The 25,660-nt window shown below is 38.5% G+C and overlaps 1 protein-coding gene across 3 annotated transcripts in view; it reads left to right on the top strand.

The window, feature by feature from the left end:
- nup214 (nucleoporin 214) overlaps positions 1-25,660 on the top strand; it is a 118,956-nt gene that overhangs the window by 64,710 nt on the left and 28,586 nt on the right. For all 3 annotated transcript variants that reach the window (XM_039764391.1, XM_039764392.1, XM_039764390.1), the window contains exons 25-31: positions 3,893-3,959; positions 5,097-5,184; positions 8,963-9,059; positions 11,215-11,288; positions 11,925-13,685; positions 19,866-19,933; positions 21,573-21,696. In XM_039764391.1, coding sequence (XP_039620325.1) covers positions 3,893-3,959; positions 5,097-5,184; positions 8,963-9,059; positions 11,215-11,288; positions 11,925-13,685; positions 19,866-19,933; positions 21,573-21,696 — 2,279 coding nt within the window. The remainder of the gene's footprint in view (positions 1-3,892; positions 3,960-5,096; positions 5,185-8,962; positions 9,060-11,214; positions 11,289-11,924; positions 13,686-19,865; positions 19,934-21,572; positions 21,697-25,660) is intronic.

Raw genomic sequence — 25,660 nt, 5'->3', positions numbered from 1 at the left:
CCCTTTAGTCAAACATTTAAACTGTGCTCCATGACAAGACTGAGATGGCAGTTCTTTCTCACAATTAAAAGAATGCAAACATATCTTATCTTCAAAGGAGCGCCCTCAGGAGCAGAGAATGTCAGAGAGAGTGCTCGCTAAGAAAAGCAAACAATCAAAAAATCAATACGTGCTTTTAAGTATACAGAAGCACCGCGATAAAGCGGCATTTTGTAGAGGTAGCGTCCGTGTCCTCTGTGCAAACAGCCCCTCTGCTCACACCCCCTCCGTCAGGCAGAGAGAGTGAGAAAGATAGAGAGAAGCAAGCACAGCGCCGGAAGCATATCTTATTATATCATTGAGGAGTTTTAGTTAATATGTAATACATGCTCTGATTGGGTAGCTTCTAAGCCATCCGCCAATAGCTTCCCTTGTATGAAATCAACTGGGCAAATAAACTGAGGAAGCATGTACCATAAATTAAAAGACCCAATGTCTGCAGAAAGCGGCGAACCAGCGAAAAATCCGTGATATATATTTAGATGTACTTACATTTAAAACCCGCGATAGAGTGAAGCCGCGAAAGTCGAAGCGCGATATAGCGAGGGATTACTGTACAGGCAGAGCCGCGGGGGATGACTAGTAAGTTTAAAATTCAGAAATCATTAATAGAATTATAAATATGTAATAAATAATAATAATAATGAGTAAATAGGTGACTAATTAATAACCTAATTTGATAAAGCTAACAATAGGACATCATGCATTTCTAGACACTTTCCTTATTTAACATGCGAAAGTACTGGTTGGGGGGAAACTCCTCCTCAGTCTCTCTGGACTGGACTTTAGGCAGTGGTGCCATTTACTCAACTACAGCCCTGAAAAAGGGGCTAGTTTAATCTTAACAATATTTGGTTCTTGTTCTAGGTATAAGTACCAAGTTTTGCTGAATTTACAGTTTTATTTTTCTTTCTGAATCAAAATTTTTAATTGTATCAAATTTTGCTGCTTTTACAAGTTTTAAATTCCCACAATTTAATTACATTGTAGAAAATTGAGAAGTTTTGTAGCAGTTCAAAAAACATTGGCTCGGATTTTTTTTTCTTTATAATCATCCAGATGTGAAACTGCTTTTCAGTTCTTTTCCTTGTGTGCACCCTGTGTTCAGCAATGAATTCAAGTTTATTTAAAAGTCGGCATGTTTAATATGTCGTATGCACTTAGTGACTGGTGACCCTAAATAGTGTTACAAAGGAAACTATTTTAATGACATTGATAAACTTATCTCCACTTTGTGGGGTGTGGGAATTTTCCAACACTATCTCGGCAAAACAAGATAGAGAAAGAGCAAGTGAGACAGGCTTCCATATAAGGAGGCTTCTTCTGGCCGTTTAGATAACCCCCCAAAGTCCTGTACCGTCCAGCAGAGACGTGGGGTTTTTCAGTTACATCAATTAGATTTTTTTTTTCTTCCTGTACAGTCCAGTTCAGTATTGTAAGCAGAAATGCTTTTTTTGTTTTTCATAGGTTTGTCACTTTTTTTTGGTTTACTGTGCTGTGTCAGAAGTTATGGTTATGTCTACACATGGCTTGCTTTTTTATGAAACAGAATTTTGTTTACCTTCTGTGGTAGTGTGAAAAAACTAAGAAACCTCCAAGAGGTGGACCAGACCAGATCAGTTTACAGACGTCTATTTTAGCAGAACATTGACGAACATGGCAGCCAGGAAACGATCTTCACAAGTCCAAGAATCTCTTAACATGCTTCTCTCTGTCTCAGAGTAACATGGAACCAATGCCTATCAATGTAGCATAGATAGGTAGATATCGATATATTTGTGTCACTACTAATTCTACTGATGCCTTTACCTTGCTATTCGCACAAAGTGGACTTCCGTCTAGTGTATTAGCATGAAGATTCCCTAAGGTAGTTTTAAATAACTGACTCTGACAGTAGTCAGCAAGCGGTGAACTATGTATGAGTCATTTTTGAACTGGTTGGATTTAATCCGCATACATTTAAAAGTAAGCAAAGTTCAAATTTGTTGCTGTATATTCAGAGTACAACATATCATTTACATTTGAGTTTTTATTTCCAAAGCATTTCATTGAGTTTGAGTATTTCTGCCTGCTGGTTACACTGTAGAGCAGCACAATTGTTGTCTCACTGAACCGGCATCCTTTGCTTGAATTCCATTTGTGCACATTCTCGCATGTCTGTGTCGGTTTTCCTGTGAGTACTCTGGCCTTCTTCCTACATCACAAAAACATAAATGTCAGGTTAACTGGCAAGTTCCTGTAAGAGTAATTGTGGGTGTTTATGAGAGTATGCCTCCCATTGGAATTGTACCTCTTTCAGGGTTGCTTTCCACATTTTGCCCAAGTCTTCTTATTCTAGCTTCCTATGACCCTAAAGTGACTGTCAGTACATTGACAGTCAATGAGTAGATGGATGAATAATTAGGTGATATTTTAATATTGGAAATTGTAACTATTATCATAGTTAAAGGAGTTACATATAATAAAGATTGATTAACTGGTGAATACTGTTGCTCTTTTTAAGATGATAGATTATCATAATACAATGATACTGTTGTTTTGTGTTTTTCTGATTATTTATTTATTATTTTTGTATTTTATGCTTAATCCAATTCAGTTTTGCATGCTCTTGAGCCCAATCCTGGCAGCAATGGGCGCAAAACAGAAAACAACCTTGCATAAAAAATGTTAAATAATTCTTTGCTGATTTAACTCTCCACAGGATAAAATAAAAGAGAAATTATATCTTTTGACTTTACGTGCCAGTGATGAGATTCCTTTGTTAAAAAATAATTTTGGGTGTTTGACTTAATGAAAACATCAACAAAAATGCTATGCTAAGCATTTGTGGATGAAGTTTGTGCAAGATTACCTTTGGTAGCGTTTATAACTGTCTGTTTGTAGGTGTAGGACTTGGAACAGCATTTTATTTTTTAACCTATTCAAGGTCTTGAGCAGAGCCTTTTCAATTTAAGCAAAAGTAGATTAAGAGTAGACATGATCGTTAGTCATTATCCAACTCGCTATATCCTAACACAGGGTCACGGGGGTCTGCTGGAGCCAATCCCAACCAACATAGGCGCAAGGCAGGAACAAATCCCAGGCAGGGTGCCCCAGCCCACCGCAGGGCACACACACACCAAGCACACACTTGGGACAATTTAGGATTGCCAATGCACCTAACCTGCATGTCTTTGGACTGTGGGAGGAAACCTATGCAGACACGGGGAGAACATGCAAACCCCACGCAGGGAGGACCTAGGAAGCGAACCCAGGTCTCCTTACTGCGAGGCAGCAGCACTACCGTGCCGCCCTCTAGACATGATTGTAATGTTTAAAATTATAAAGGGAAATAGCACAGTGGATTGAGACTTACTTTATAATTAGTTCAAAAGGAACACAGGGGCAACAAAGTTAAGGTTACACATTAGGAGGTTGTTCTTCACATAGAGAAACACAGACATATGGAATAAGTGACCAAGCAGTGTGGTAGACCATAACACTTTACAGACTTTCTAAACTCGATGTTAATTTGGAAGAATTAAGTGGGTAGCGCTGGTGATCTTTGTTGGGCTGAATGGCCTGTTCTTTTCCAGATTATTCTAATATCTTCATGTCGTAACCAGTTGGGTTAAAGTTAGGATACTGACTAAGACCCTCAATAACATTAACATTTTATTTTGCACCACTCATTATAATATAGCAGTGTGTGCTGTCATGCTGTGAAGTGAACTTGTGTCAGATTTTTTTTGTAGTGCACAGATCTTATTATAAACAAATAATAGCTTATTCCTCCATTTTATAAATGTGAGCATAAATGTCTTGTGTATTACACTATTTAGTTTTTTTTGTTTTGTTTTTTTATATATAACAGTATTGCTGCTCAAGGTTCTGCTGCTCCTGACATTCAACAACTTTCAGCCACAACTACCGCTGTACAGGTAAATACTCACTTTTTCCACTTTAAAATTGGTGCTGATTTCCTCGAGAGGAAGCAGTGTTATGTAAATGACCGGTACCTGATTAAATGAGTTATCCACAGGACTTTAAGTAAGAAAGTGGAATTTAAATTGGCGTCATTTGTTTACATGAGTAAGCTGCACTGGTTCCATGTGACAAGGTGACATCTGCCAGGATATCAAGTATAATGGCTGTTCCTAATGAGAACACAACTCGATTGAAGATCTTATACAAGAATCTGAGAACATATACTTGCATATCTGTAATCATTCAAATGGTGTGCAGTGCTTATGTTGCCTGTTTTTTACTTTCTCACATACGAAGTATAGGGAAAGTATTGTAATCATCCAAAGATTCAATGTCGAGATTTTGATGAATCTCTCCATTTTAGACCTTGTATACGAAGTATAGGAAAAGTATTGGAATCCTCCAAAAATTTCATTAATCCCGATAATTTAGACCTCTAAAATACCATTTTTGGAATTATGTCTGTGTATGTGTGTCTAAACACAATAACTTGAGTAGTACGCTTTCACTTTGGTCAGCCAAATTTTGCATACATGTATTAGGTACAAAACATAGATTTTTTACCAACTTATGAGCTATTTCTGTTAACTGGACGTGGTACTTTACCTTTTATTCATGCAACTGCAGATTCCGATTTATTCAACTTTTTTAATAATTGTTCAATATATTATTAATTTGATTTGATTTGTTGTTGATGGTGGTTATTTAATTTACATAATATAAAAATAAATTTTCTTGCAGTTTACTCCTCAAATATCCATCCCCATATCTGAGTATACGAGAAAGTCTAGGGAAGACCACTTCTGATTTTTTATTTTTTTTTTTTTAGGCAGGATCATGTCTTCAAATTAAATTTGCTAGACCAGAAAAAAATAGGAATACGCCGGATGCATCCGTTCTTATTGCTTAATTGTCCTTGATTTGGATATAGGTTCTATTTACACCAAGTTTTATATGTTTTGTAACGCTTGGATTCTATTTTTATAGAATTGCTGCATTTACTTTAACACTGTTTTCAAACCAAACTTGAAGAGCCCAACCTATGTTAACAATCACATGTCATTTGTATATTTTATTGTTTTGCCTAACAGGATCAGCCTTCTTTTCCCAGTGCATTGAAAGTTTCAGTGCCAGCCTCAAGTGTCTCCTTAATGGGTTCTCAGCCTGGATTTTTGTTTGGTAAGTACCTTTTGTAACACACGTTTTTAAATTGAACTGTACAGAAAAAATGTTTTGTAATTTGATGTTATACAGACCAATGACAGATCTCTGATTTTACTGTGAGATTCTGATCCATTTGGTTTCATTCCAATTTGTCAATGACCTTGTGCTAAACAGTTTATTTGAGGATCTTGCCAACATATACCCTCCTAAAACCTCTTTTCATTTCTATACACTGCAGCTGTACAGTCCTGATCTAGTTTTAGTTTATGTGATCCATCCAATCACAGAGGCTCTGTCCTCAAAAGTGTTTCAGTATATGGAATTGTTGTTTAGATTCCAAATAAATGCTGCTAATATTATTCAGTGTGGACTGGATCTTGGTGTAAAATCATTATTTATATCAAATATCCATTCTTGGAAGTATTGCAGATCTGGGTCAGTATAAAGCAGTAGCTTTTGAGCTGTCTCTGAAGATTTACAAACTTCCAAATCAAAATTTTTAAATTTTTTGGAAATGTTATTTTAGTAGAACACATTTAAATGTGGTAACTTCACTTTCATCAGTGAAAATGAATCCATGGAGTATAAGCAAACCATTGAGAGTCTACATAGTGTACTGATGCTGATGTTTCCTGTCTCGCCTTGCTTGAGGCCCCAGTCCCCCCCACCCACTACCTTTTCTTGGAGAGGAACATAGCCTCAAATTTAAAGATATTGCATTTAGATGTAAAAGGGAAGACATTATCATCCACAAACAGCAACAGCATCACCCACAGCTCTAATAGTATGCTCTCCTGGTGAACGTCACGGACAGAAGTGGATAGAGGGCATGGCCACCTTGAACATATTTACTCTAATCCAAAGCATTCCAATCTAGTGGAATGAGTACATGAAATGTGCAATGCTTTATTCTGCATTAAATATTCCAAGATGCTTTACAAGTATGGAGACATAATACGATTCTTTAAGTTTATTTTCAACAATTGAAGCACAGACCACTAAGTGTCAATGGTCAGTCAGAGGTGAGGATTGAACTGACAGACCTGGCTTAGGATGTTGTTAGAAATCTAATAACTGGAATAAAATTACCTGGAACAAGTATTGTAGACATTTTTTTCAGTCTCCAAAGCGATTATTACTCTTTCTGCCTTCCATACAAACTTGAAAAGGAGTTTTTCTTTTTTGTCAGTTGATATTTGTTGTCTTTGTTACATCTAGTTGCATTATATCCTGTATCCTTTAAAATATTGTTCTTTCTAAAAAGAGACCATAGGGATTCTGGGTAAAGAAGTGACTCTAGACTCATTTTAGGTTTCCAGCACTATCCTGGAAAAGATGTACTGCATTTAGAAAGTACTGTTTTTACTACAAGTTTGTGCCTCTACAAGGTCTTCCCAGCAACTCCCTAGCCGCCAAAAACAGCTGTCTACAGAGTACTGATCATTTCATAGCACTGATACTCTCTTTACCCGAAGATCTAGATGATATGTCCTTAGATCTGAGGACCCATTCTTGAAATATATCATGCAACTTTGCTTCCATAATGATTTGCAACCTGGTACATTTCTGTCCATCCTCTGATTTCAGATATAGTGTTTACTGTTGTCTGTCCAGAAATGTAAATTTAATGCAAATACTTCATTGCCATAAAAATGTGATTTGCTTGGGTTTTTATTTAGTAAGACTCCTAAAAATAAACCATTAAAGAAATCAAGCAAGCTAATCATCATTCTCCAGCAACCCACAATCAGTTTAGCAAAAGCACACACAGTCACATTCATTCAGTTACAGTAGGCAGCTGTTAAGATCAATGCGTTAACTTCATGCATCCCACCAGCTTGAGGAAAATCACTATTATGAAATCTTTTAGTCCTGACCTTATTTGATCTGAGCTGTTTACCAGACGGAAGAAGAGTGGACACGGGGGTGGGCAGGATGTAATGTGGGTTAGAAAACATCTTAGTGGCTATACAGTTCAGTCTATTAAAGTAGAATGAATCCACAGTGGTTAGAAGGTGACCAGTGATTTCAGCAGTGGTGCCCACCAGTCTTCCTACCCATTTCCTTCCTCAGTATAGAGAGAGAGATTTCTGTACCAAATTGTGATAGAAAGGTCATTGTTTCTGGTGTCAGCCCAATCTTCTTTACATTTTTTTTTTTTTTTAGAACAGACCACCTTACTTAACCATAGCAAATGTATTGACCCTCACTGTTTTAAAATGCCGGAAATTATAATGTCCAGGAGGTTGAGTTTCATCACTACTTCTACAACCTAGCAGTTAATCAGTAATAGTGGGAATACTCTTGTCACCTCGCTTAAAGTTCACCACAAATTCTGTTATAATGTTGATGTGGGATTCCACATCACATGATAGAGACAGCTTTTTTCCAAATTAGGCTCCTTTAGGCAATCTATTCATTTATCCCACATTAGTGTTGAAGCCTCCGCAGGTGTTACCTTACTAAACACAATACAGTAATCCCTCCTCGATCGCGGGGGTTGCGTTCCAGAACCCCCCGCGATAGATGAAAATCCGCGAAGCAGAAGCCATATGTTTGTATGGTTATTTTTATATATTTTAAGCCCTTATAAACTCTCCCACACTTTTAACATTATTAGAGCCCTCTAGACATGAAATAACACCCTTTAGTCAAAAGTTTAAACTGTGCTCCATGACAAGACAGAGATGACAGTTCTTTCTCACAATTAAAAGAATGCAAATATATCTTCTCTTCAAAGGAATGCTTGTCAGGAGCAGAGAATCTCAGAGAGAGCGAGAGAAAGGCAAAAAATCAATACGTGCTTCTGGGCTTTTAAGTATGCCGAAGCACCGCGATAAAGCGACATTTTTAGAGGAGCACCCGTATCCTGTAGGCAAGCAGCCCCTCTGCTTACACCCCCTCCGTCAGGCGCAGAGAATGTCACAGAGAGTGAGAGAGACAGAGAAAAGCAAACAATCAAGCACCGCGCGGGAAGCATATCGTATATCATTGAGGAGTTTTAGTTAATACGTAATACATGCTCTGATTGGGTAGCTTCTAAGCCATCCGCCAATAGCGTCCCTTGTATGAAATCAACTGGGCAAACAAACTGAGGAAGTATGTTCCATAAATTAAAAGACCCATTGTCCGCAGAAATCCACGAACCAGCGAAAAATATGTGATATATATTTAGATATGCTTACATTTAAAATCCGCGATGGAGTGAAGCCGCGAAAGTCGAAGCGCGATATAGCGATGTATTTCTGTATACAGTCTCACTAAAATGTGAGCTATACATTAAAAGATGTTAGGTGCATTGACTGAAATGGCAATTATAAATATCCTCACTGCAACTTGCAGTTCCAATGAGATAACCCTGTTGGCTCCCAAAACAGAGGTCAAATCTGTGGCATCAAGTATTTTATCAAAAGCACTTGCTTGGGTCCTCTCACAAAGCAAAATTGAAAAGTTTGATTCTAGAGCCAAAGCTGAATTAGTCCTATCAGTACATTTTCACCTTCTACACCAGTGCTGGCTTATTCAAACATAGAAGTAGAGATACTCCAAATGTCAGCTCCTGTTGCCAGTCTCTGGTCTGTTCAAATGTGTTCATCTCATACCTGTTCAAAGATTATAATATCTCCTGATGACCAAACTTTGCCCTGCATGCAGTGGGGCTGAACTATTTAACCTGTCAAGCCACAACGCTAAATGGATGTCATTGAATTCTATCCACAGATGAGTCTTTTTCCTCACTGGGCTCAAGTATAATTGTGCTTTGTCTTCCTCTCTCACTGTTATTTTCTGGCAGGAGGAGTCACAAAGCCTGACTCAACGTTTTCTGCCCCTATTTCTTCGTCCTCGTCAGTTGCTGGACAGAACAAAGTGTTTTCCTTCACTTCAGCTGGGTAAGTGTTGAGCTTCCTATGAAATGTTGCTTGTTCCATGTATTTAAAGATGTCCAGATATATATACATGATGGCAACTTACCAAACTATTTATTTTTAAAACCTTAAAATAGACCCTCAGTAAATACATTTCTTGAATCTTTCTTGCAACTTCAATGTTATGTTTAATATACACCAAAGCTGTTATTCTGAAGGTTCCTCAAAATGTCTTCCTGGAGTGTGTAGGGAGTGATTAATGTGATGTGATTACATAGTAAGCTTAATTTAAAAATGAAGTTTTTGCAGAACATTTTATACAATATGTAAACGAAAAAATCCAGTGGAACAAGTAGCTGTTAAAGGCTTCCGAGTACCTGAATGACTTGGATACTGATGTGCTAAAATAAGAAGTTGTATCTTCTCTAATTAAGTGGTATGCGCAGTGAATGAATCAAGCCCCATGTTGCCTATATATACTTAGTCAACCTCAACATATAAGCTGTTGCTTGATGTAGTAGATGGCACTGTCTGATATTAAAATATTACTGATAATATACAGTATATGTTTTCTCATTAAGGTTAATTGATTATGTGTTAATAGTCTGTCTCCTTCCATATAAGGATCTCTAGGACTAAGTTATATTTAACCTAGCGACTACTGTTGATCGATGAACTTCAGCAAAGCATTTTTCACAGTGAATATGTTTTGTTCGTGGCTGGCTTACACAAACTTTTTCCCAGTGCCCCATGAGGCTTTATGAGGCCATCATGACATCACAGAGCAGTAGCAGCAATGTACAGAGTTTTCATGTATGTGTACCGTAAGCACACTCATCCTCACACTTTACTGTCACTGCCTAATCCGCTTTGCATGTGCGTGATGTCACTACCCTCTATCCAATGCATCGACCCAATTTGCACTCCACATGCCTTTTAAAAGAAAAGCAAAGCCTGGCAGTTTTTTTTTTTTTTGAGTGGAGCATTTGCTGATTGTAATGAAAATATTATAAGTACTATTACCAAAAGTATTACACTGATCTCTGTGCATTCGCTCACTTACCTGCCCCAACAGCATGTGGTTAATTTCACATGCCGATTGAAGGCATGCATAATTAGCCATGTGGTGCAGAAAAAAGTCAAAACAAACCTTAACGGAGCCCTCTCCCTGAATCGGAAAACACATGAGCTCCTATGGAGTAATAATAATAATAATGGACGATTAATTACTATTTACAAGCCAGTACTATTTTCTTGATGGAAGAAAAAAGTGTGAAGCTTCTGCATGGATAGATCAAGGAAAAAAAAAAGCTATAACTTCAAATAATGGAACGTACCAGTCCCACACTGTGGCACAGCCAGTCAGTGCAGAGAAGACTGAAACTCAGTGAGTGTACTGTAATGATTTTTTTTATTTATTTATTTTTTTTAAACTTAATGCTAGTTTGTGTTTATCGTTCCGACTACATCTTTTCCTGTTTGGGTCACAGTGGCACAGTGGTTGGCACTGCTGTCTCACAGCTCAGGTCATGTTTTTGGCCACGATAATTAGTCCAGCATAGTTGGTATATGCTTCCCTAGCTCTCCGGGACACTTAAAAGCCCATTGCACTATTATAATCCATTCAAAACTAGTTCAGCCTCTCCTTCCCTTTTGAGTTCAATGCATTTCACCAAGTTTGGTACAGTTCCCAGGCATTTCCGTAATTTCACCAAGCTCGCAGTGAAGCAAACACTGTACGGTTCGCTCATCACTTCTAGCAACCCAACACTGCATAAAATAATGTAGTTGTATTACAGGCGTAAATGTTTGTCTAATTGAACTTAGTTTTAGATCTGTAGAGTTTTAAATTTATTTAATTGTGTAAACGTTGTGGTGATTGTGACTCTGTGATGTTTATTAAGCTTTGATTTTGGTCAGTTGATGGTGTCTAGGGGCTATTGAATATGTATCTTTTTGCTAATTGTTTTGTTGAACATGGCAATTATAAATGGTTATTTGTAAGTTTATGTTAGTGATTACCCTGTGACCCCAAAATGGAGTAAGTGAGTTTAAAAATTAAGCGAGTTTGTAGATACCAATTGGGATTAATAGGACATCAGCTACTTTGAAGCACATATGGTGGTTTAAAATGCAGATTTTCTTTCTTTAATGTTTTCTCTTTTTTTACATTTTTAAGATCCACCGGAGTTTTGAATTTTGGAACTCTGGGCACTACATTAGGCCCAACATCTCAAGGAAATGGTTCACAAGGTAAATATGTAATAAAAATTTTGTCACAGCGCTTGTTTCTTTTTATATTGGTCCATTGGTCATGATATCTGTATATTCAGTCGATAAAAAAATAAACAGTCAACAAGATTTAAAATGACAGCAATTTGGCACAGTGGGTAGCTCTTGCTTTCCTTCCACATCCCAAAGATATGACTGTTAGATTAATTGATGGTTCTAAAGTGGTCCTGAGGTATGTGTGTGTGGATAAAAATTAACTCAGTTAACATCTGGCACCCAGTGCACTGCTGTTTGTTGCTTTTGCCTAGTGTTGCCAAGGTAGGCCCAGCTTCCAATTACCTTTAATTGTGACTCTGATTTTTTTTTTTTTTTTGGGAATATTACGTAACTTCAATCAATAATGTAATGTATTGTACTATTCTAGCTATCATCAAATGTCTACCCTGTAGAAGAATTAATAACTTATTAATACATGTCTTAAAAATTAAAAGTTTTAATGCAGTATATTAGCAGAAGATTTTACTATGCTGCAGAAAAACTGAAAAGACTTTGTGTAATTTGTATTACAAGATAAATTATTGATATTAAAATTTTAAGGCTGGCTCCCAAACCACTGCATTCTCACGTTTTTTTGTTTTTTTTTCCATTGACATACAGGAATGCCCAAGGAATCCAGCCAAGTCAACAAGTTTACTTTACCTACCACTTGTGGAAAGCCTGTGTTTGGGCCTGGATCAGACACCACCTTCACTTTTAGTGTAACCAAATCTGTCGTCCCTCCATCTGCCACTTCAGCATCCAGCACTGCCACTACCTCTGCACTGATTACAGATAAAGGCACATCCCAGTCTTCAAAAGTATCTTCAGTGCCACTGGTTGTCAAGACTGAGCCTCTGGCCTCCAAATCTATTGGTGGCTTACTGCAAACCACACCAGCAGGTGAAACACTTGGAAGCTTTTCTGGCTTGCGAGTTGGACAGGCTGATGATGAAGCCAAAGCAACCCCAAAGGTCCCAAGCACTGGTTTTTCCTTTCCTCAGCTAGATAAAGGTGTTGCCACCACCATTCCTCCATCGGAGTGTAAATTTGAAAGTGTTCTGCAGGTTCTAAAATCCACTGATTCAGGCTCACCCGAAACAGTCCATTCTTCAGGTGACACACTTCCACCCAAAACAAGTGTAAGTGCATTCAGTGGAATCCAGCCAATAACCTCTGGAGTAACAACTGGAATCTTTAAAGTAACAGATCCTTCTTCGCAAATAACAACATTTGGCTTTGAGCAGGCTAGCAGCACTGTGTCCTCAGGAGTTCCTCCAACAACAAGTTCTGCACCTACCATAATTTCTTTTAGTAATATCATCAATGCAGTGTCCACCTCTCCTTCTGTTGGTTTAACTGATACTAAACCATCAGTAACAATAACTAAGCCTTCCAGCTCTGTTGAACCAGCATCTACCCCTGCCATTGAGAAAACAGTATCATCTGTTCCACAAAACAAGGACAGTGCTATTTCTCTTCCTGCTATACCTGTGACATTTGCAGTAGTGTCAACCTCTTCCACTGCTTCAGAAAAGCCAGATATTTTGCCCACTGAAATAACATCAGCAGCTCTCAGCACACCAACAGTTTCCAGCGTCCCTCAAGTAACAAGTATTACAACAGTCACTACAGCTGTGGTTGCAGAAGTCACAAGTACAAGCACTACATCTCAAAGTGAACAACCCATTGCATTTTCCTCAGGAACAGTGCAACAACAGCCCCCTTCCTTATTTGGGCAACCTGTTGGTGGGGAGCAACCTGGTTTAGTCTTTGCAACCCATTCCACTGCCAGCCCAAACCAAAGTCAAGTGCCCGTCCCTCCTTTGGCTGCATCTGCTACAATTTCAAGTACTACTGCCTCTGCCTTCACCACCACTACCACCACAACTACCACCAGCAGCACCGACACCACTACTGCTACCACATCCTCCGCAGTTTCAGCGTTTGGCCTTTCCAGCACAACCACATCATCAGGACTTGGCTCTGCCTTTGGGACATCAGCCTTTAGTACTGGCACAGGATTTGGAAAGCCTACTTTTGGGCAAACCACAGCATTTGGCCAGCCAGCCACCAGCACCAGCAACAGTAGTAGTAGTTTTGGTTTTGGACAGCCTACCTTTGGATCTAATCAAGTGTTTGGACAGCCAGCTGCTTCCACCTCTGGCAGCACCAGTAGTCTTTTTGGATCATTAAGCACAAGTAGTAGTGGCAACAATTTTCCTTTCGGGATACCTGCTACTAGCAGTGGAGGCAGTGGTCTGTTTGGCCAAAACAGCCTTTCTTTTAATAAAAATTCAGCATTTGGGCAGAACACTACTTTCTTTGGAAATAACACCACCACAACATCCTCTTCCAATTTTGGGTTCGGTCAGACTTCAGGTGAGTTTGCGGTACAGCTAAAGGTAAAAATATTTTTGATGAATGGCATTTTCATTTTAAAATATAAACTAGAGGGCTTTGCTTGCCAACCCCCCTGCCTGCACTACGCACCAGCAACTTTGCGTCTCTGCCGTTCGCGTATGTGGCTTTCACTTTCACCAAACAACAAAACTTTTCATTCTTGCGGATAGACCTCTTCTTTGGGAAGAAACACTCGTTTTATTTGACGGCAACACGAATTAGACGATCTACAAGTCTCTGACTTAAAGTTTAAAGCCAAACAATGTCTACATACTTCTGTCATATCACCTATGTCCATATATTCAATCTCTTTTCGCTTTTACCTTTTCGTCAGTATCGCATTGAATTTTGATTCCATGTTTGGAATTACAACGTGACAACGCAACATGAGTGAATGTTGTTTCTTTCTCTCTACACAAACTGTGTCTGACAGTAGCATTCACACAAATGAGAAATAATTTAACCGTGTGCGTGGTTGTAAATGTTTTAGATGTGGGCAGGACTTTTCCAAATCTCTTTGCATAAAGTCTTTTCTCACTGGGCTTGAAAATTTCTCTTCTGAAATTTCAATTTCACCAAACAACAAATCTTTTAATTCAAGCGGATACACCTCTTTATTGGGAAGAAACACCACTTTTCCCTGATGGCAACACGAATTAGACGATCTACAATACTCTGACCTAAAGTTTAAATCTGAGCGATATATTCGATCTCTTTTTGGTGTTCCGTTATTTCACCGAGTAATAATTTCCGTTTGTTTGCGCTAATGCGATCTTTACTATCAGTTTTTTGAGACTTTCGAATTTTAGTACTTTCATTATCTCTAACCTGCTCTGCATGTGTATCGCGCCAACGTTTTTGAATGTCTTTACGAGGTACTACTTTGTCATCTACTCTTTGCCCTTTATTTCCGGCCCGGGGCATGGTTAAATCTCTTGCCACAGAGTCTCATCTCGCGTGACGTGAAAGTGTCTCTCTGAGAAAGTCACGTCTCGTCTCTCTTCCTAAGATTTCTTTATTATAATAGAGAGATATGATTTGTCAAAAGATTCATTTCAGTTGCAGGGCTACATTTGTCGGGTGTCTCAAACTCAGTTCCCGTCTCTATACTTCATGATTTTACTAAATATCACTTTATAATTAAGGAGGGCTTCTCTAAGTAAGTAGTCACACCAAAAATTAATAGAGCCTTTTTTCTTGTTATATCTCCATAAAATGAAGTTGAAAGCAAAACTGATGAATTTATCAGCGCCTTTGGAACTATGGAAGTGAGATGCCCAGTTAAGCAAGGAGTTCGACTGAACATGCTGGCAAGTCACTTGTAAAACATGATGCACCCCAGGGCAAACTGAGGAGCAACGTTTAATGCCTCGACATTCACAGCTCACTAATATAGAAACAAGAAGTCAAATAGTACACAAGAAATTTATTTAATTAGAAGGCAGAATTAGCCCATAATTTCAAGCCCAGCATGAAACCCAAAACAACAGCCTCTATACAATTCAAATAACAGGAGTTTACAATTCCTTTTCTGAGCTGTCTGGTAATAAAGTTAGAGACCTTTAGCCAGTATGAAATACACATCTGTTTCTAAAAGATCAGAAGAATAAACAGACGCTGTTGCCAGATAACCTTCTGCACTTAGAAGTCCTGTCCTGCTGGCGTAAGTTCTGTTTATAGGAGCCAACGTGATTTTTTGCTATCTAATCTGGTCACTGGCTCTGCTGCTGAATTGCATAGGTCTCAAATAAATAAATAAATAAAAGCATTGTGATTGGTGTTTATTGGCTAATATATTCTATTCTTATGTTAGTAAAGTGTGAACACTTTGAAATAATGTAGCATATTCTTAATGCTGCCTTAGCTGTTTTGTGCACCAGTTATATTTAAAATAATGCAGGATACAATATATGAACAGCAGCCAAATTGCTGTGTGGTCTTTAAGTCTGGCCCAATGAGCCACTGCGGCAACAAGTTTTTATTTCAGCTAATTTAATATTTAGTGACTGAAGCTTACTCTCTAATTATTGTGCCTTTGTGTGCTAGTATTGCATATTCAGACAAGTACTGCAGTGCATGATTTCTCTGAATTTCCCCATGGGATTAATAAAGTTGTCTAATCTAATTTGCTTTAATAGCCAATTTCAAATATTACAACTTGGCTCAGTATACCAGGCTTTGCAGAATCTCTTGTTCCATTTTTCTCCTTTTAATTTAGTTTGTGTGTGTGCATCCCTTAATTGCAAGCAAAATTAGCGACCCTTCACTCTCTGAGCAGAGAAGATGCAGGTGCAAATGGTAGTGAATGCAGAATGGGAGCAGCTGTTTCAGTGTCATATCCATCTGTGAATTAATTAGCAGGCAAAAGTGCAGGAAAAAAAATCAAAATAAATGCAGGCGAAAAATACTAAAAATAAATATCAGGAATATAATTCTTTCCTGTATGTAAAGCCGACAAGTATTTCTTAATTTGTTCACATAATGTGTAAAGAAGTCCTTCAAGTATCTGATGGAAAGTACATGTTTATGGTTAAAAAAAAATGGGGAAACTAATTCATTTTCTGTATAAATTCAACTTGAGTGTATGCAATTATATTTTCTTGAAATAAAATTAATAAATAAAAATAAAAGAAGAGGAAACGGCAGCTACATATTCCTGAGTATAACTGAAGAATGAGTGCTTTAGATTTCTAGAAATGAAATTATCTCTCTCTGTCTAATTCCTTTCATCTATCCATCTATGTATCTATCTTTTGAAAGGGATACAGACAACTCCCGAAATTCGCAGGGGTTACGTTTCTAGAGCACCCGCAAATTGTGAAAAACCGCATATTTTGCATGTGGTAAAAAAACAAATGCCTATAAATGCCTATTTTTATAGTTTAAACCCTAAACATGCCCCCAAAACACTTTCATTATATTTCAAAATTAGCTTAATACACTACCACCCTATAAAAAGAATGTAAAGGTAAACCGGTATACTGTACAGTACTGTACTGCTATGTCTCCTGCAGTGCTACTGATGTTACCCTTGTATGTGCTGTAATTCATGCAAGCGTGTTTTCTTTGGTATGTGTAGTGTAAATATGTAATAATTTAATTTAATAAAAGTAAAGTAAAATGTACGGGTACATAATAATGAACGATATTAATTGAAGATGATGATGAATTAGCTGTGCAGTATGATGAAGGTATGTAATGAAGATAATGACTGCACAGCAAAGCAGAGGATTTTCAGCTCCTCGGGTGGCTACTGCAGCATAATTTTTTAGTTCCTGGAGCAAATCCAGTAATTCAACCTTCTCCTGGAGTGTCTTAAGCTTTTTCTGGTGCTTCTGTTCATTACCAGAAGCGCTAGAAGGTGCACGGTGTTTGTGCGGCATCCTAGACATTTAAGAAGAACAAAACGAAAAACACGAGAACGCTCAGCGAAACACTCGAGATAGCTACACGCAGTAAACTGTTATGGTCCGGGAATGCTGGGCTACATCTGCCGGAGATGCGTCACAGGGCAGCAGCCAAACAGCAGCAAGGAGAAATTAATAATGCTCTCGGATTGGCTACTTTCACCATCACTAGCCGCATTTTTCTCTACAGTTGCTTTGTGTTCTCTCTACAGTATAGTATTGCCATGAAAAAAGCCATAAAAAAAAAAATTGTGGAGGATATTTGTGGTTTCCGCCAACCATTATTACAAATGGTTCTAAGGAAAAATCCATGAACGACTGAGGCCTCAAACTCAGAACCGTGACTTTGCGGAGGTCAACTGTACTTTAAATACTTTGCTCAGCCAAAAGTTCTAAAGAATGCATAGTCTAGGTGAGGCTGATAGACTGTCATGCTGCTTTATGATGCCTGTGTGGTCTGCAAATCATTACTGAAGTTTTGTTTACTTGTAAGTCCTAGCTATTAATCTCCATTTCTCTTTTGAAAGTCTGAGGTTCTGTCCTTTTTCTGCATGTGATAGTAGGCCAGTGCTTTGGTGTTAGTTGTGGGATTCCAGGGCATTTAAAAGATCTGCTAAAATATTATTCTTTTTGAGATTTTTCGCTTACCCATTTCACTAATTGGTCGTTGGATTGCATCAGCTTTTTGCAGATCATGCCTTCACCAGAATTCAGTAAGTTCGGCTGACAGGCAAATGCAGCAGAGGTCAGAGTGGGTTTTATGTTTTTCTTTTTTTTTTTTTTTTTTAATCTGTTTAAAAATTTTTATATGGAAAAAGACAGAATTGGATAGATTGTGAGATGAATCATAATATGGGTTTAAGTACCATTTTGAGGTTTGGATAGAGGCTGGCTGCAATCTGAGGCTTGTGTCTGTGACTGTAAGTAATACTGGCAGAGCGTAAGAGCCCTCCTTGCAGTACTGTGTGCAATAAAATAAATTTCTCCTTATCACCTTTCGTCTGCACTCTGTTGCTTTCTGAGCTGCACAGTGCAGATGTTGCAGTTTGTGAGAGTACATTTAGAAAAGTGCTGTGCTCCAGTCTGCTGAACATAATATATCATGTTATTTTACCAATGAAACAAGTCAATTGTGCTCCCTTTCTGTTTTTAGTTTTTAATGAACTTGGTGAAGGATGAAAAGGATTTTGCAGCAGTCTGTAAAATCATCTTCAAGCATGGGCACAACTAATTAATTATGTCATCTCCCCCCATCCCGTTCTCCCCCCGTTTTTTTTTTTGGGTTTTTTTTGTAATAGTTGGGTGCCGGAATTAAAGTTCAAGAACAAGCTTTACCCACTCAGTCAAATAGACGTGCTGACAACATGGAATAACATTCTCATTCCAGTGCTGTGAGGGACTGAACTCTGTTCTGGCAGGAACCAACCTGAGATTGAATGCCAGACACTCACACTTAGACAGTGCTTGTATAGAATTACCTGTTTATAACCTAAAATACATGTTTTGCAATGCAGGAAGAAAACTGCAGTACCAGTTGAAAAGCCCACTTGAGGACAATGCGCAAAACCTTATATAGGCAGCAATTAGTAAGATAACTGAGTATACAGGATCTTGTGGCAGCAGTACTAGCCACTGTACCACCCCAGCGACCATAATGTCAGTAGATAAATGTGCACTTGCATCTTTCACTTTTTCAGGAAGGTCATAAATCATTTTATACAGCTGAATAAATCTATACCCCTATTGCTAAATCAAGAATATATTGTGTGTACAGTACACTTTGACATGATTGACACTAGAAGTGTGATACAATACCCTTGAAGATTCTGTAATTTCTATTCATGTTCACTGAACAGCAGTCACACTCCATGTTCAGTTGTAAGAAAGCATGTCACATCTTCTGTACATTAATAAAAGGGGCATAACATTTGAACCTACTTTGTATATCACATTAGTATACTTTACAAACAATTTTGTCAAACTGTCTGTCCATTATATTTACACTTTCCACACCAATAGCATAAATTGCAGATTTGTGCCCACAAAGCACCCATAGCACTTTTTTATTTTGTTTTCCAGCTCCTGAAGAAGACAATGCCAATTGGGTATGGGGATTCTCCTTTCTGGTACTCATAGGGTTGTTGGTATGTTCATACCAATATCTTCAGGAGACTTGCAAGTCCACACCACTCATGCAAAACTATGTTAGTCACCTAGAATTCATAATATTTGGAATCCCAAAGCACATTTGGTCACAATGATTTTCAAATAAGGGTCTGCTGACCTTAAAGTTTGTGTGACTTTCTTTTAAATATACAATTAAACTTTCAAACTGCTGTATGAAGCTTCTTGTAAAACTTGACCACACATTATTGCTCCATCTCCTTTGAGTCTGATCCCTTGTCAATAGAACTGCAACTTTCACTCGTGACCTCTCTTTTGCCTCTGTTTGGTGCAAAATCCTGAACTAGTGGTCAGGCAGTGTGTTAGACAGTAGGAAATAACGTAACCCATGTATGTGAACGTTTTAGGATTCTAATGGAACATGTGATGCAGTCTTTTTTGTTTTTCATTAAAAAAAAAATTGCCTCCCGTCTCGGATAGAATCACAGTACAATGGCATTTTGGCTATTTTTTGGTACTTTCATTTGTATTTTATTATGAGAAAATGAAATGTTCAAATTTTGATTTGCAGCTTGCTAAATTACCCTTGAAAACCAACCATAATATTTGCTTTACTTTACTCCTGAAGGTTTTGGCAATTCTTCTGGCAGTTCAGTTTTTGGTCAGCCTTCCACTGGGAGCACCATCTTTGGGCAGGTAAGATTTAATATGGAAAAATCCTGTTGTGGTGGTGGTTTCTTTCTTTCTTTCTTTCTTTCTTTCTATTCTTCAATACTGCAGTAGTGATTTATAGTACTGCTTTGCCATAGCTTTAACTAGTGCTGGTGTCTAGGTTTGCATTTTAAACATTGCTTACATTGTTGCCTGCTTCTCCACTGTTGTCCTGGGACATTATAGCTTTTCCAGTGGTGGTCCTGTGTAATCAGGGTATTGACTTCAGCTTGCCAAGGTTCTCCTATCTTTGCTATATTCTCCTAATTGAGCATTGTTTAGCTCTCAAGTCACATAGAGTGAATTTGAGAATGATGTTCCATCCAGCCATTATCCAACCCGCTATATCCTAACTACAGGTTCACGGGGGGTCTGCTGGAGCCAAACCCAGCCAACACAGGGCACAAGGCAGGAAACAAACCCCGGGCAGGGCGCCAGCCCACCACAGGAGAGTGATACTAATTGTGTATACTTTATTCCTTTAGGTTTGATAAGATATTGAAAAGATTTAGACAAGAACATTCTATTCAGTCCAACAAAGCTTGCCAGTCCTATCCACTTAATGCCTCCAAAATAATATCAGCTTGAGTTTTGAAGGTGCCTAATGTCTCCCACAATATCTGGTCACCTCTGTGTCAAGAAAAACATCCTAATGTTTGTGTGAAATTTACCCTTCAGAAGTTTCCAACTGTGTTTCCCATGTTCTTGTTGAACTAGTTTTAAAGTCACAGTCTCGATCCAATGGACCATTTCCTTCCTTAATTTTAAACACTTAAATCCTGTTGCCTCATAATCTCATTTTGCTTAAACCGAAAACCGTCATTTCTTCTGATCTTTTCTTATATCTCATCCCCTTGAGCCTGGAGACTAAAAGTGCACACAGTACTCCAGATAAGGCCTTCCCAGTGCGTTATAAATTCTAAGCAGAGCCTCCTTTTGAATTGTACCCTACACATTAAGGCGCTATATAACCTGACATTCTGTTAGCCTTCCTAATGGCTTCTGAACACTGTCTGGAAGTTTATAGTGACGAGTCCACTACGATTCCTAAATCCTTTTCTTTAAAGCGTATTTTCAATTTACAGCCCCTAGGCCCTACTCACTCCTGTATTGGATTAAACAAGTCTAAGAATTATATTTCTGTTTCTTTCAGTGTGTAGGGTATGCCTTTAATACTAGATTAGAGTTTAAATAGATCATATTTATTAGTGTTACAATTGCACAGGCACGTCATATCATCATTGCTGATTGTGTGTTCTTTTTTTTTTTTCACCCTCCTATATTAGAAAATGTTTAATTTTTCAGCCGTTTCATTTTCTTGTCAGATGTACAAAAGTTATACCAGGTATTTCATTTAGTGTATGTATTTAAACTGTAATAATGTTGCTTTGAATCTGACCTTCAACTGCCTGTAGTGTGCACTGAAGTGAAACCATTTTCATTATAATTCTGTAAATTGATGCTATAGTTTCTTAGCCAGGCCTTGTCAATCAGTGCCGTTTGTGTAGTCATATTGGTGAATGTCATACTTGTAACAAATAAATTTATATTGTCTGTTCTCTGGTCAAGGGCCCAGCAAGCTGCCAGCAGCTTTATTAATTTACTTATTTTTTATTATTCTTAGCAAACAGCCTCCGCTGGAGGTGGCTTCTTCAGTGGCTTGGGTGGAAAACCTAGTGAAGATGCAGCTAACAAGAACCCATTTGGGTCAACATCAACCAGTGGGTTTGGTCAGTCAAACCAGACAGGTGAGCAAAGAGTACATGCAGGAAATTTTGTTTTCATGCTGGCATTCGCAGCTGTGCTTTCATCTGATTGTTTGGTAATTCCCAGTCCTGCAATTTTAGCAGTCTTCATCTTCACCGTCTATATATAGCACTTTATTTTTGGCAGGTATCTAATTTGGTTCTGCAGTTGATAATGAATCCCACCTTCAGTGCATCTTTATCACAGTAAGCCATTTAACAGCTTGTTTGAGGCCAAGCCCAGAGCTGCCATGTTCTAGTTTACCGAGATTTCAGTTCACTAGCTTCTAAATTTCATAATAGCTGAGAAACGTTATCAAATAGTGCCTTTTAACAGAACGTGATAATAGAGGTTCTACCTCCAATCCCACATCTCAATTTTACTCCTTTTCAGTAACTGCTCAGGCAAAAACCTACATTTGTGTTTGACTAGTTTATGCTTTCCAAAGCTTTCAGAAAGAACAAAATCATGTTATATTTACTTGTGTATTTATTTGTTTATGCATGATTATCGCAGCTGTATTTAAGATTAAAATTAAAACTAATGTTAACCTCATGTAAATCTTGTCGTTGGATTTGCATCCCTGTTTCCAGTTTTTGTGCGGGTGAAGCACTCTAAACTGTTGTCTTAGTGTTAAGTACTTGTCCTTGTCAGTAACACTTTGCACACTCTAGCTGGTGTATGATGCACCCAAGCTTGCATCTAAGCACCCAAACTTGCATCTACTTAATTTATCACACAATATTTAAAAAATTATACTGCAAATGAGGGTACCTTATAAGTGCTATCCTGTAGTAAGTGTGTTCAAACAGCTTAATCCTGTTACTTTTATGCTGTATCTGTTAACGACAGTCTCAGCGATTAGCCATATATTTTAGATCTGTCATTTTAGTGTTTCACATATTGTGTGTTTTTCTGTGAATGCTGTTACGTAAGAGCAGCGTTGATGAGAACAGGGCATTTGGCCCAAAATAGCTTGTTAGTCCCTGTTCAACAAGCTTTTGCAAAAATAATCAAGTTGAGATTTGCAAGTTCAAGTAGTGTAGCGTCAACTAGACTACTTTGTAACATATCTGATTTTCAGTGATCTTTAATAGAAAAAGCTTCATCAAATTTGTATCCAATTTGCCCATAAATAGCATATAGTGTGCCAATATTACTTTAAAAACTCATTTTAAATTAACAGACAGCACCTATTCTACTGATTCATTGCATATCCATTCTAGTAAATCATTTTTTCATCTCTAACTTAAGAATCTGCTCCTTTAGTCTCTCCTCACAGCTCCTACCCCACAGTCCTAGAGTAAGTCAAGGAGCTCTTATCTGGATTTTCTTTAGCACTTTTATATCTTGTACACACACCTAAAGGATTATTAGGAACACCATACTAATACGGTGTTTGACCCCCTTTCGCCTTCAGAACTGCCTTAATTCTACGTGGCATTGATTCAACAAGGTGCTGAAAGCATTCTTTAGAAATGTTGGCCCATATTGATAGGATAGCATCTTGCAGTTGATGGAGATTTGTGGAATGCACATCCAGGGCACGAAGCTCCCGTTCCACCACATCCCAAAGATGCTCTATTGGGTTGAGATCTGGTGACTGTGGGGGCCATTATCGTACAGTGAACTCATTGTCATGTTCAAGAAAGCAATTTGAAATGATTCGAGCTTTGTGACATGGTGCATTATCCTGCTGGAAGTAGCCATCAGAGGATGGGTACATGGTGGTCATTAAGAGATGGACATGGTCAGAAACAATGCTCAGGTAGCCCGTGGCATTTAAACGATGCCCAATTGGCACTAAGGGGCCTAAAGTGTGCCAAGAAAACATCCGCCACACCATTACACCACCACCAGCAGCCTGCACAATGGTAACAAGGCATGATGGATCCATGTTCTCATTCTGTTTAAGCCAAATTCTGACTCTACCATTTGAATGTCTCAACAGAAATCGAGACTCATCAGACCAGGCAACATTTTTCCAGTCTTCAACTGTCCAATTTTGGTGAGCTTGTGCAAATTGTAGCCTATTTTTCCTATTTGTAGTGGAGATGAGTGGTACTCGGTGGGGTCTTCTGCTGTTGTAGCCCATCTGCCTCAAGGTTGTGCATGTTGTGGCTTCACAAATGCTTTGCTGCATACCTCGGTTGTAACGAGTGGTTATTTCAGTCAAAGTTGCTCTTCTGTCAGCTTGAATCAGTCGGCCCATTCTCCTCTGACCTCTAGCATCAACAAGGCATTTTCGCCCCCACAGGACTGCTGCATACTGGATGTTTTTCCCTTTTCACACCATTCTTTGTAAACCCTAGAAATGGTTGTGCGTGAAAATCCCAGTAACTGAGCAGATTGTGAAATACTCAGACCGGCCCGTCTGGCACCAACAACCATGCCACGCTCAAAATTGCTTAAATCACCTTTCTTTCCCATTCTGACATTCAGTTTGGAGTTCAGGAGATTGTCTTGACCAGGACCACACCCCTAAATGCATTGAAGCAACTGATTGATTGATTAGATAATTGCATTAATGAGAAATTGAACAGGTGTTCCTAATAATCCTTTAGGTAAGTGTAATGTATATACTGTAAGTGTCTACTTGTGGAAGTGTGACTGTCTGTCCAGCCCAGAAGTAAGAGGTGGAGTCAGGGTAAGGGCTCCACCTCTGAGGAAATAGAAAATTAAACGTCTGCGCCTGGAAGTGTTTGTGAGTGTGTTTGTCTGGCCTGGAAGTGCGAGTCTACTACAGTATGAAGCTCAGAGAGCCGGCAAGGTGGCCCCAAGTTAACGAGTCAGAAGAAGAAAGTGACTCTGTTGCCAAAGTAAAACCACTAAGAAAAGAGAGAAACCCTTACGCAAGCGAGATGAACACGTCGACATAAATGGTATCCCTTTTACTTTTCCTGCCGCTGCTAATGCACAAGCAAGGCGAGAACATCAGCACAATGAAACCTAGGAGAGAGACGCCCAGAGTCATTCCTTTCAATTACCTGACATCTCTAAATTTAAATTTTGTTTCTGACAATTTAAATAGTTTCTAGGACCCCGGGGTTTTTACAACATGGGCTTACACAGATAGTATTTATATATGAGTGTGTGTATGTGTATGTGTGTGTATACTGAGCTTTCAAAGTAGCAACTTCCTTTTAATATCTGACATGCCTTATGGAAACAGTAGTGTTTCAGCAGTGACATTAAGTTTATTGGATTAACAGAAAACATGCAATATGTATCACAACAGAATTAGACAGGTGCATAAATTTGGGCACCCCAACAGAGATATGACATCAATACTTAGTTGAGCCTCCTTTTGCCAATATAACAGCCTCTAAACGCCTCCTATAGCCTTTGATGAGTGTCTGGATTCTGGATGGAGGTATTGTTGACCATTCTTCCATACAAAATCTCTCCAGTTCAGCTAAATTTGATGACTGCCAAGCATGGACAGCCTGCTTCAAATCATCCCATAGATTTTCGATGATATTCAAGTCAGGGGACTGTGACGGCCATCGCAGAACATTGTACTTCTCCCTCTGCATGAATGCCTTTGTAGATTTCGAACTGTGTTTTGGGTCATTGCCTTGTTGGAATATCCAACCCCTGCGTAACTTCAACTTTGTGACTGATGCTTGAACATTATCCTGAAGAAGTTGTTGATATTGGGTTGAATTCATCCGACCCTCGACTTTAACAAGGGTCCCAGTCCATGAACTGGCCACACAGCCCCACAGCATGATGGAACCTCCACCAAACTTGACAGTAGGTAGCAGGTGTTTTTCTTGGAATGTGGTGTTCTTCTTCCGCCATGCAAAGTGCTTTTTGTTATGACCAAATAACTCAAATTTTTGTCTTATCAGTCCAAAGCACTTTGTTCCAAAATGAATCTGGCTTGTCTAAATGAGCATTTGCATACAACAAGCAACTCTGTTTGTTGCATGAGTGCAGAAAGGGCTTCTTTCTCATCACCCT

Source organism: Polypterus senegalus, chromosome 9 (genome assembly GCF_016835505.1).
Source record: "Polypterus senegalus isolate Bchr_013 chromosome 9, ASM1683550v1, whole genome shotgun sequence".
Classification (NCBI taxonomy): Eukaryota; Metazoa; Chordata; class Cladistia; order Polypteriformes; family Polypteridae; genus Polypterus; species Polypterus senegalus.
The sequence above is the reverse complement of the archived record's forward strand: the minus strand, read 5'-3'. Positions and strand labels throughout refer to the sequence as shown.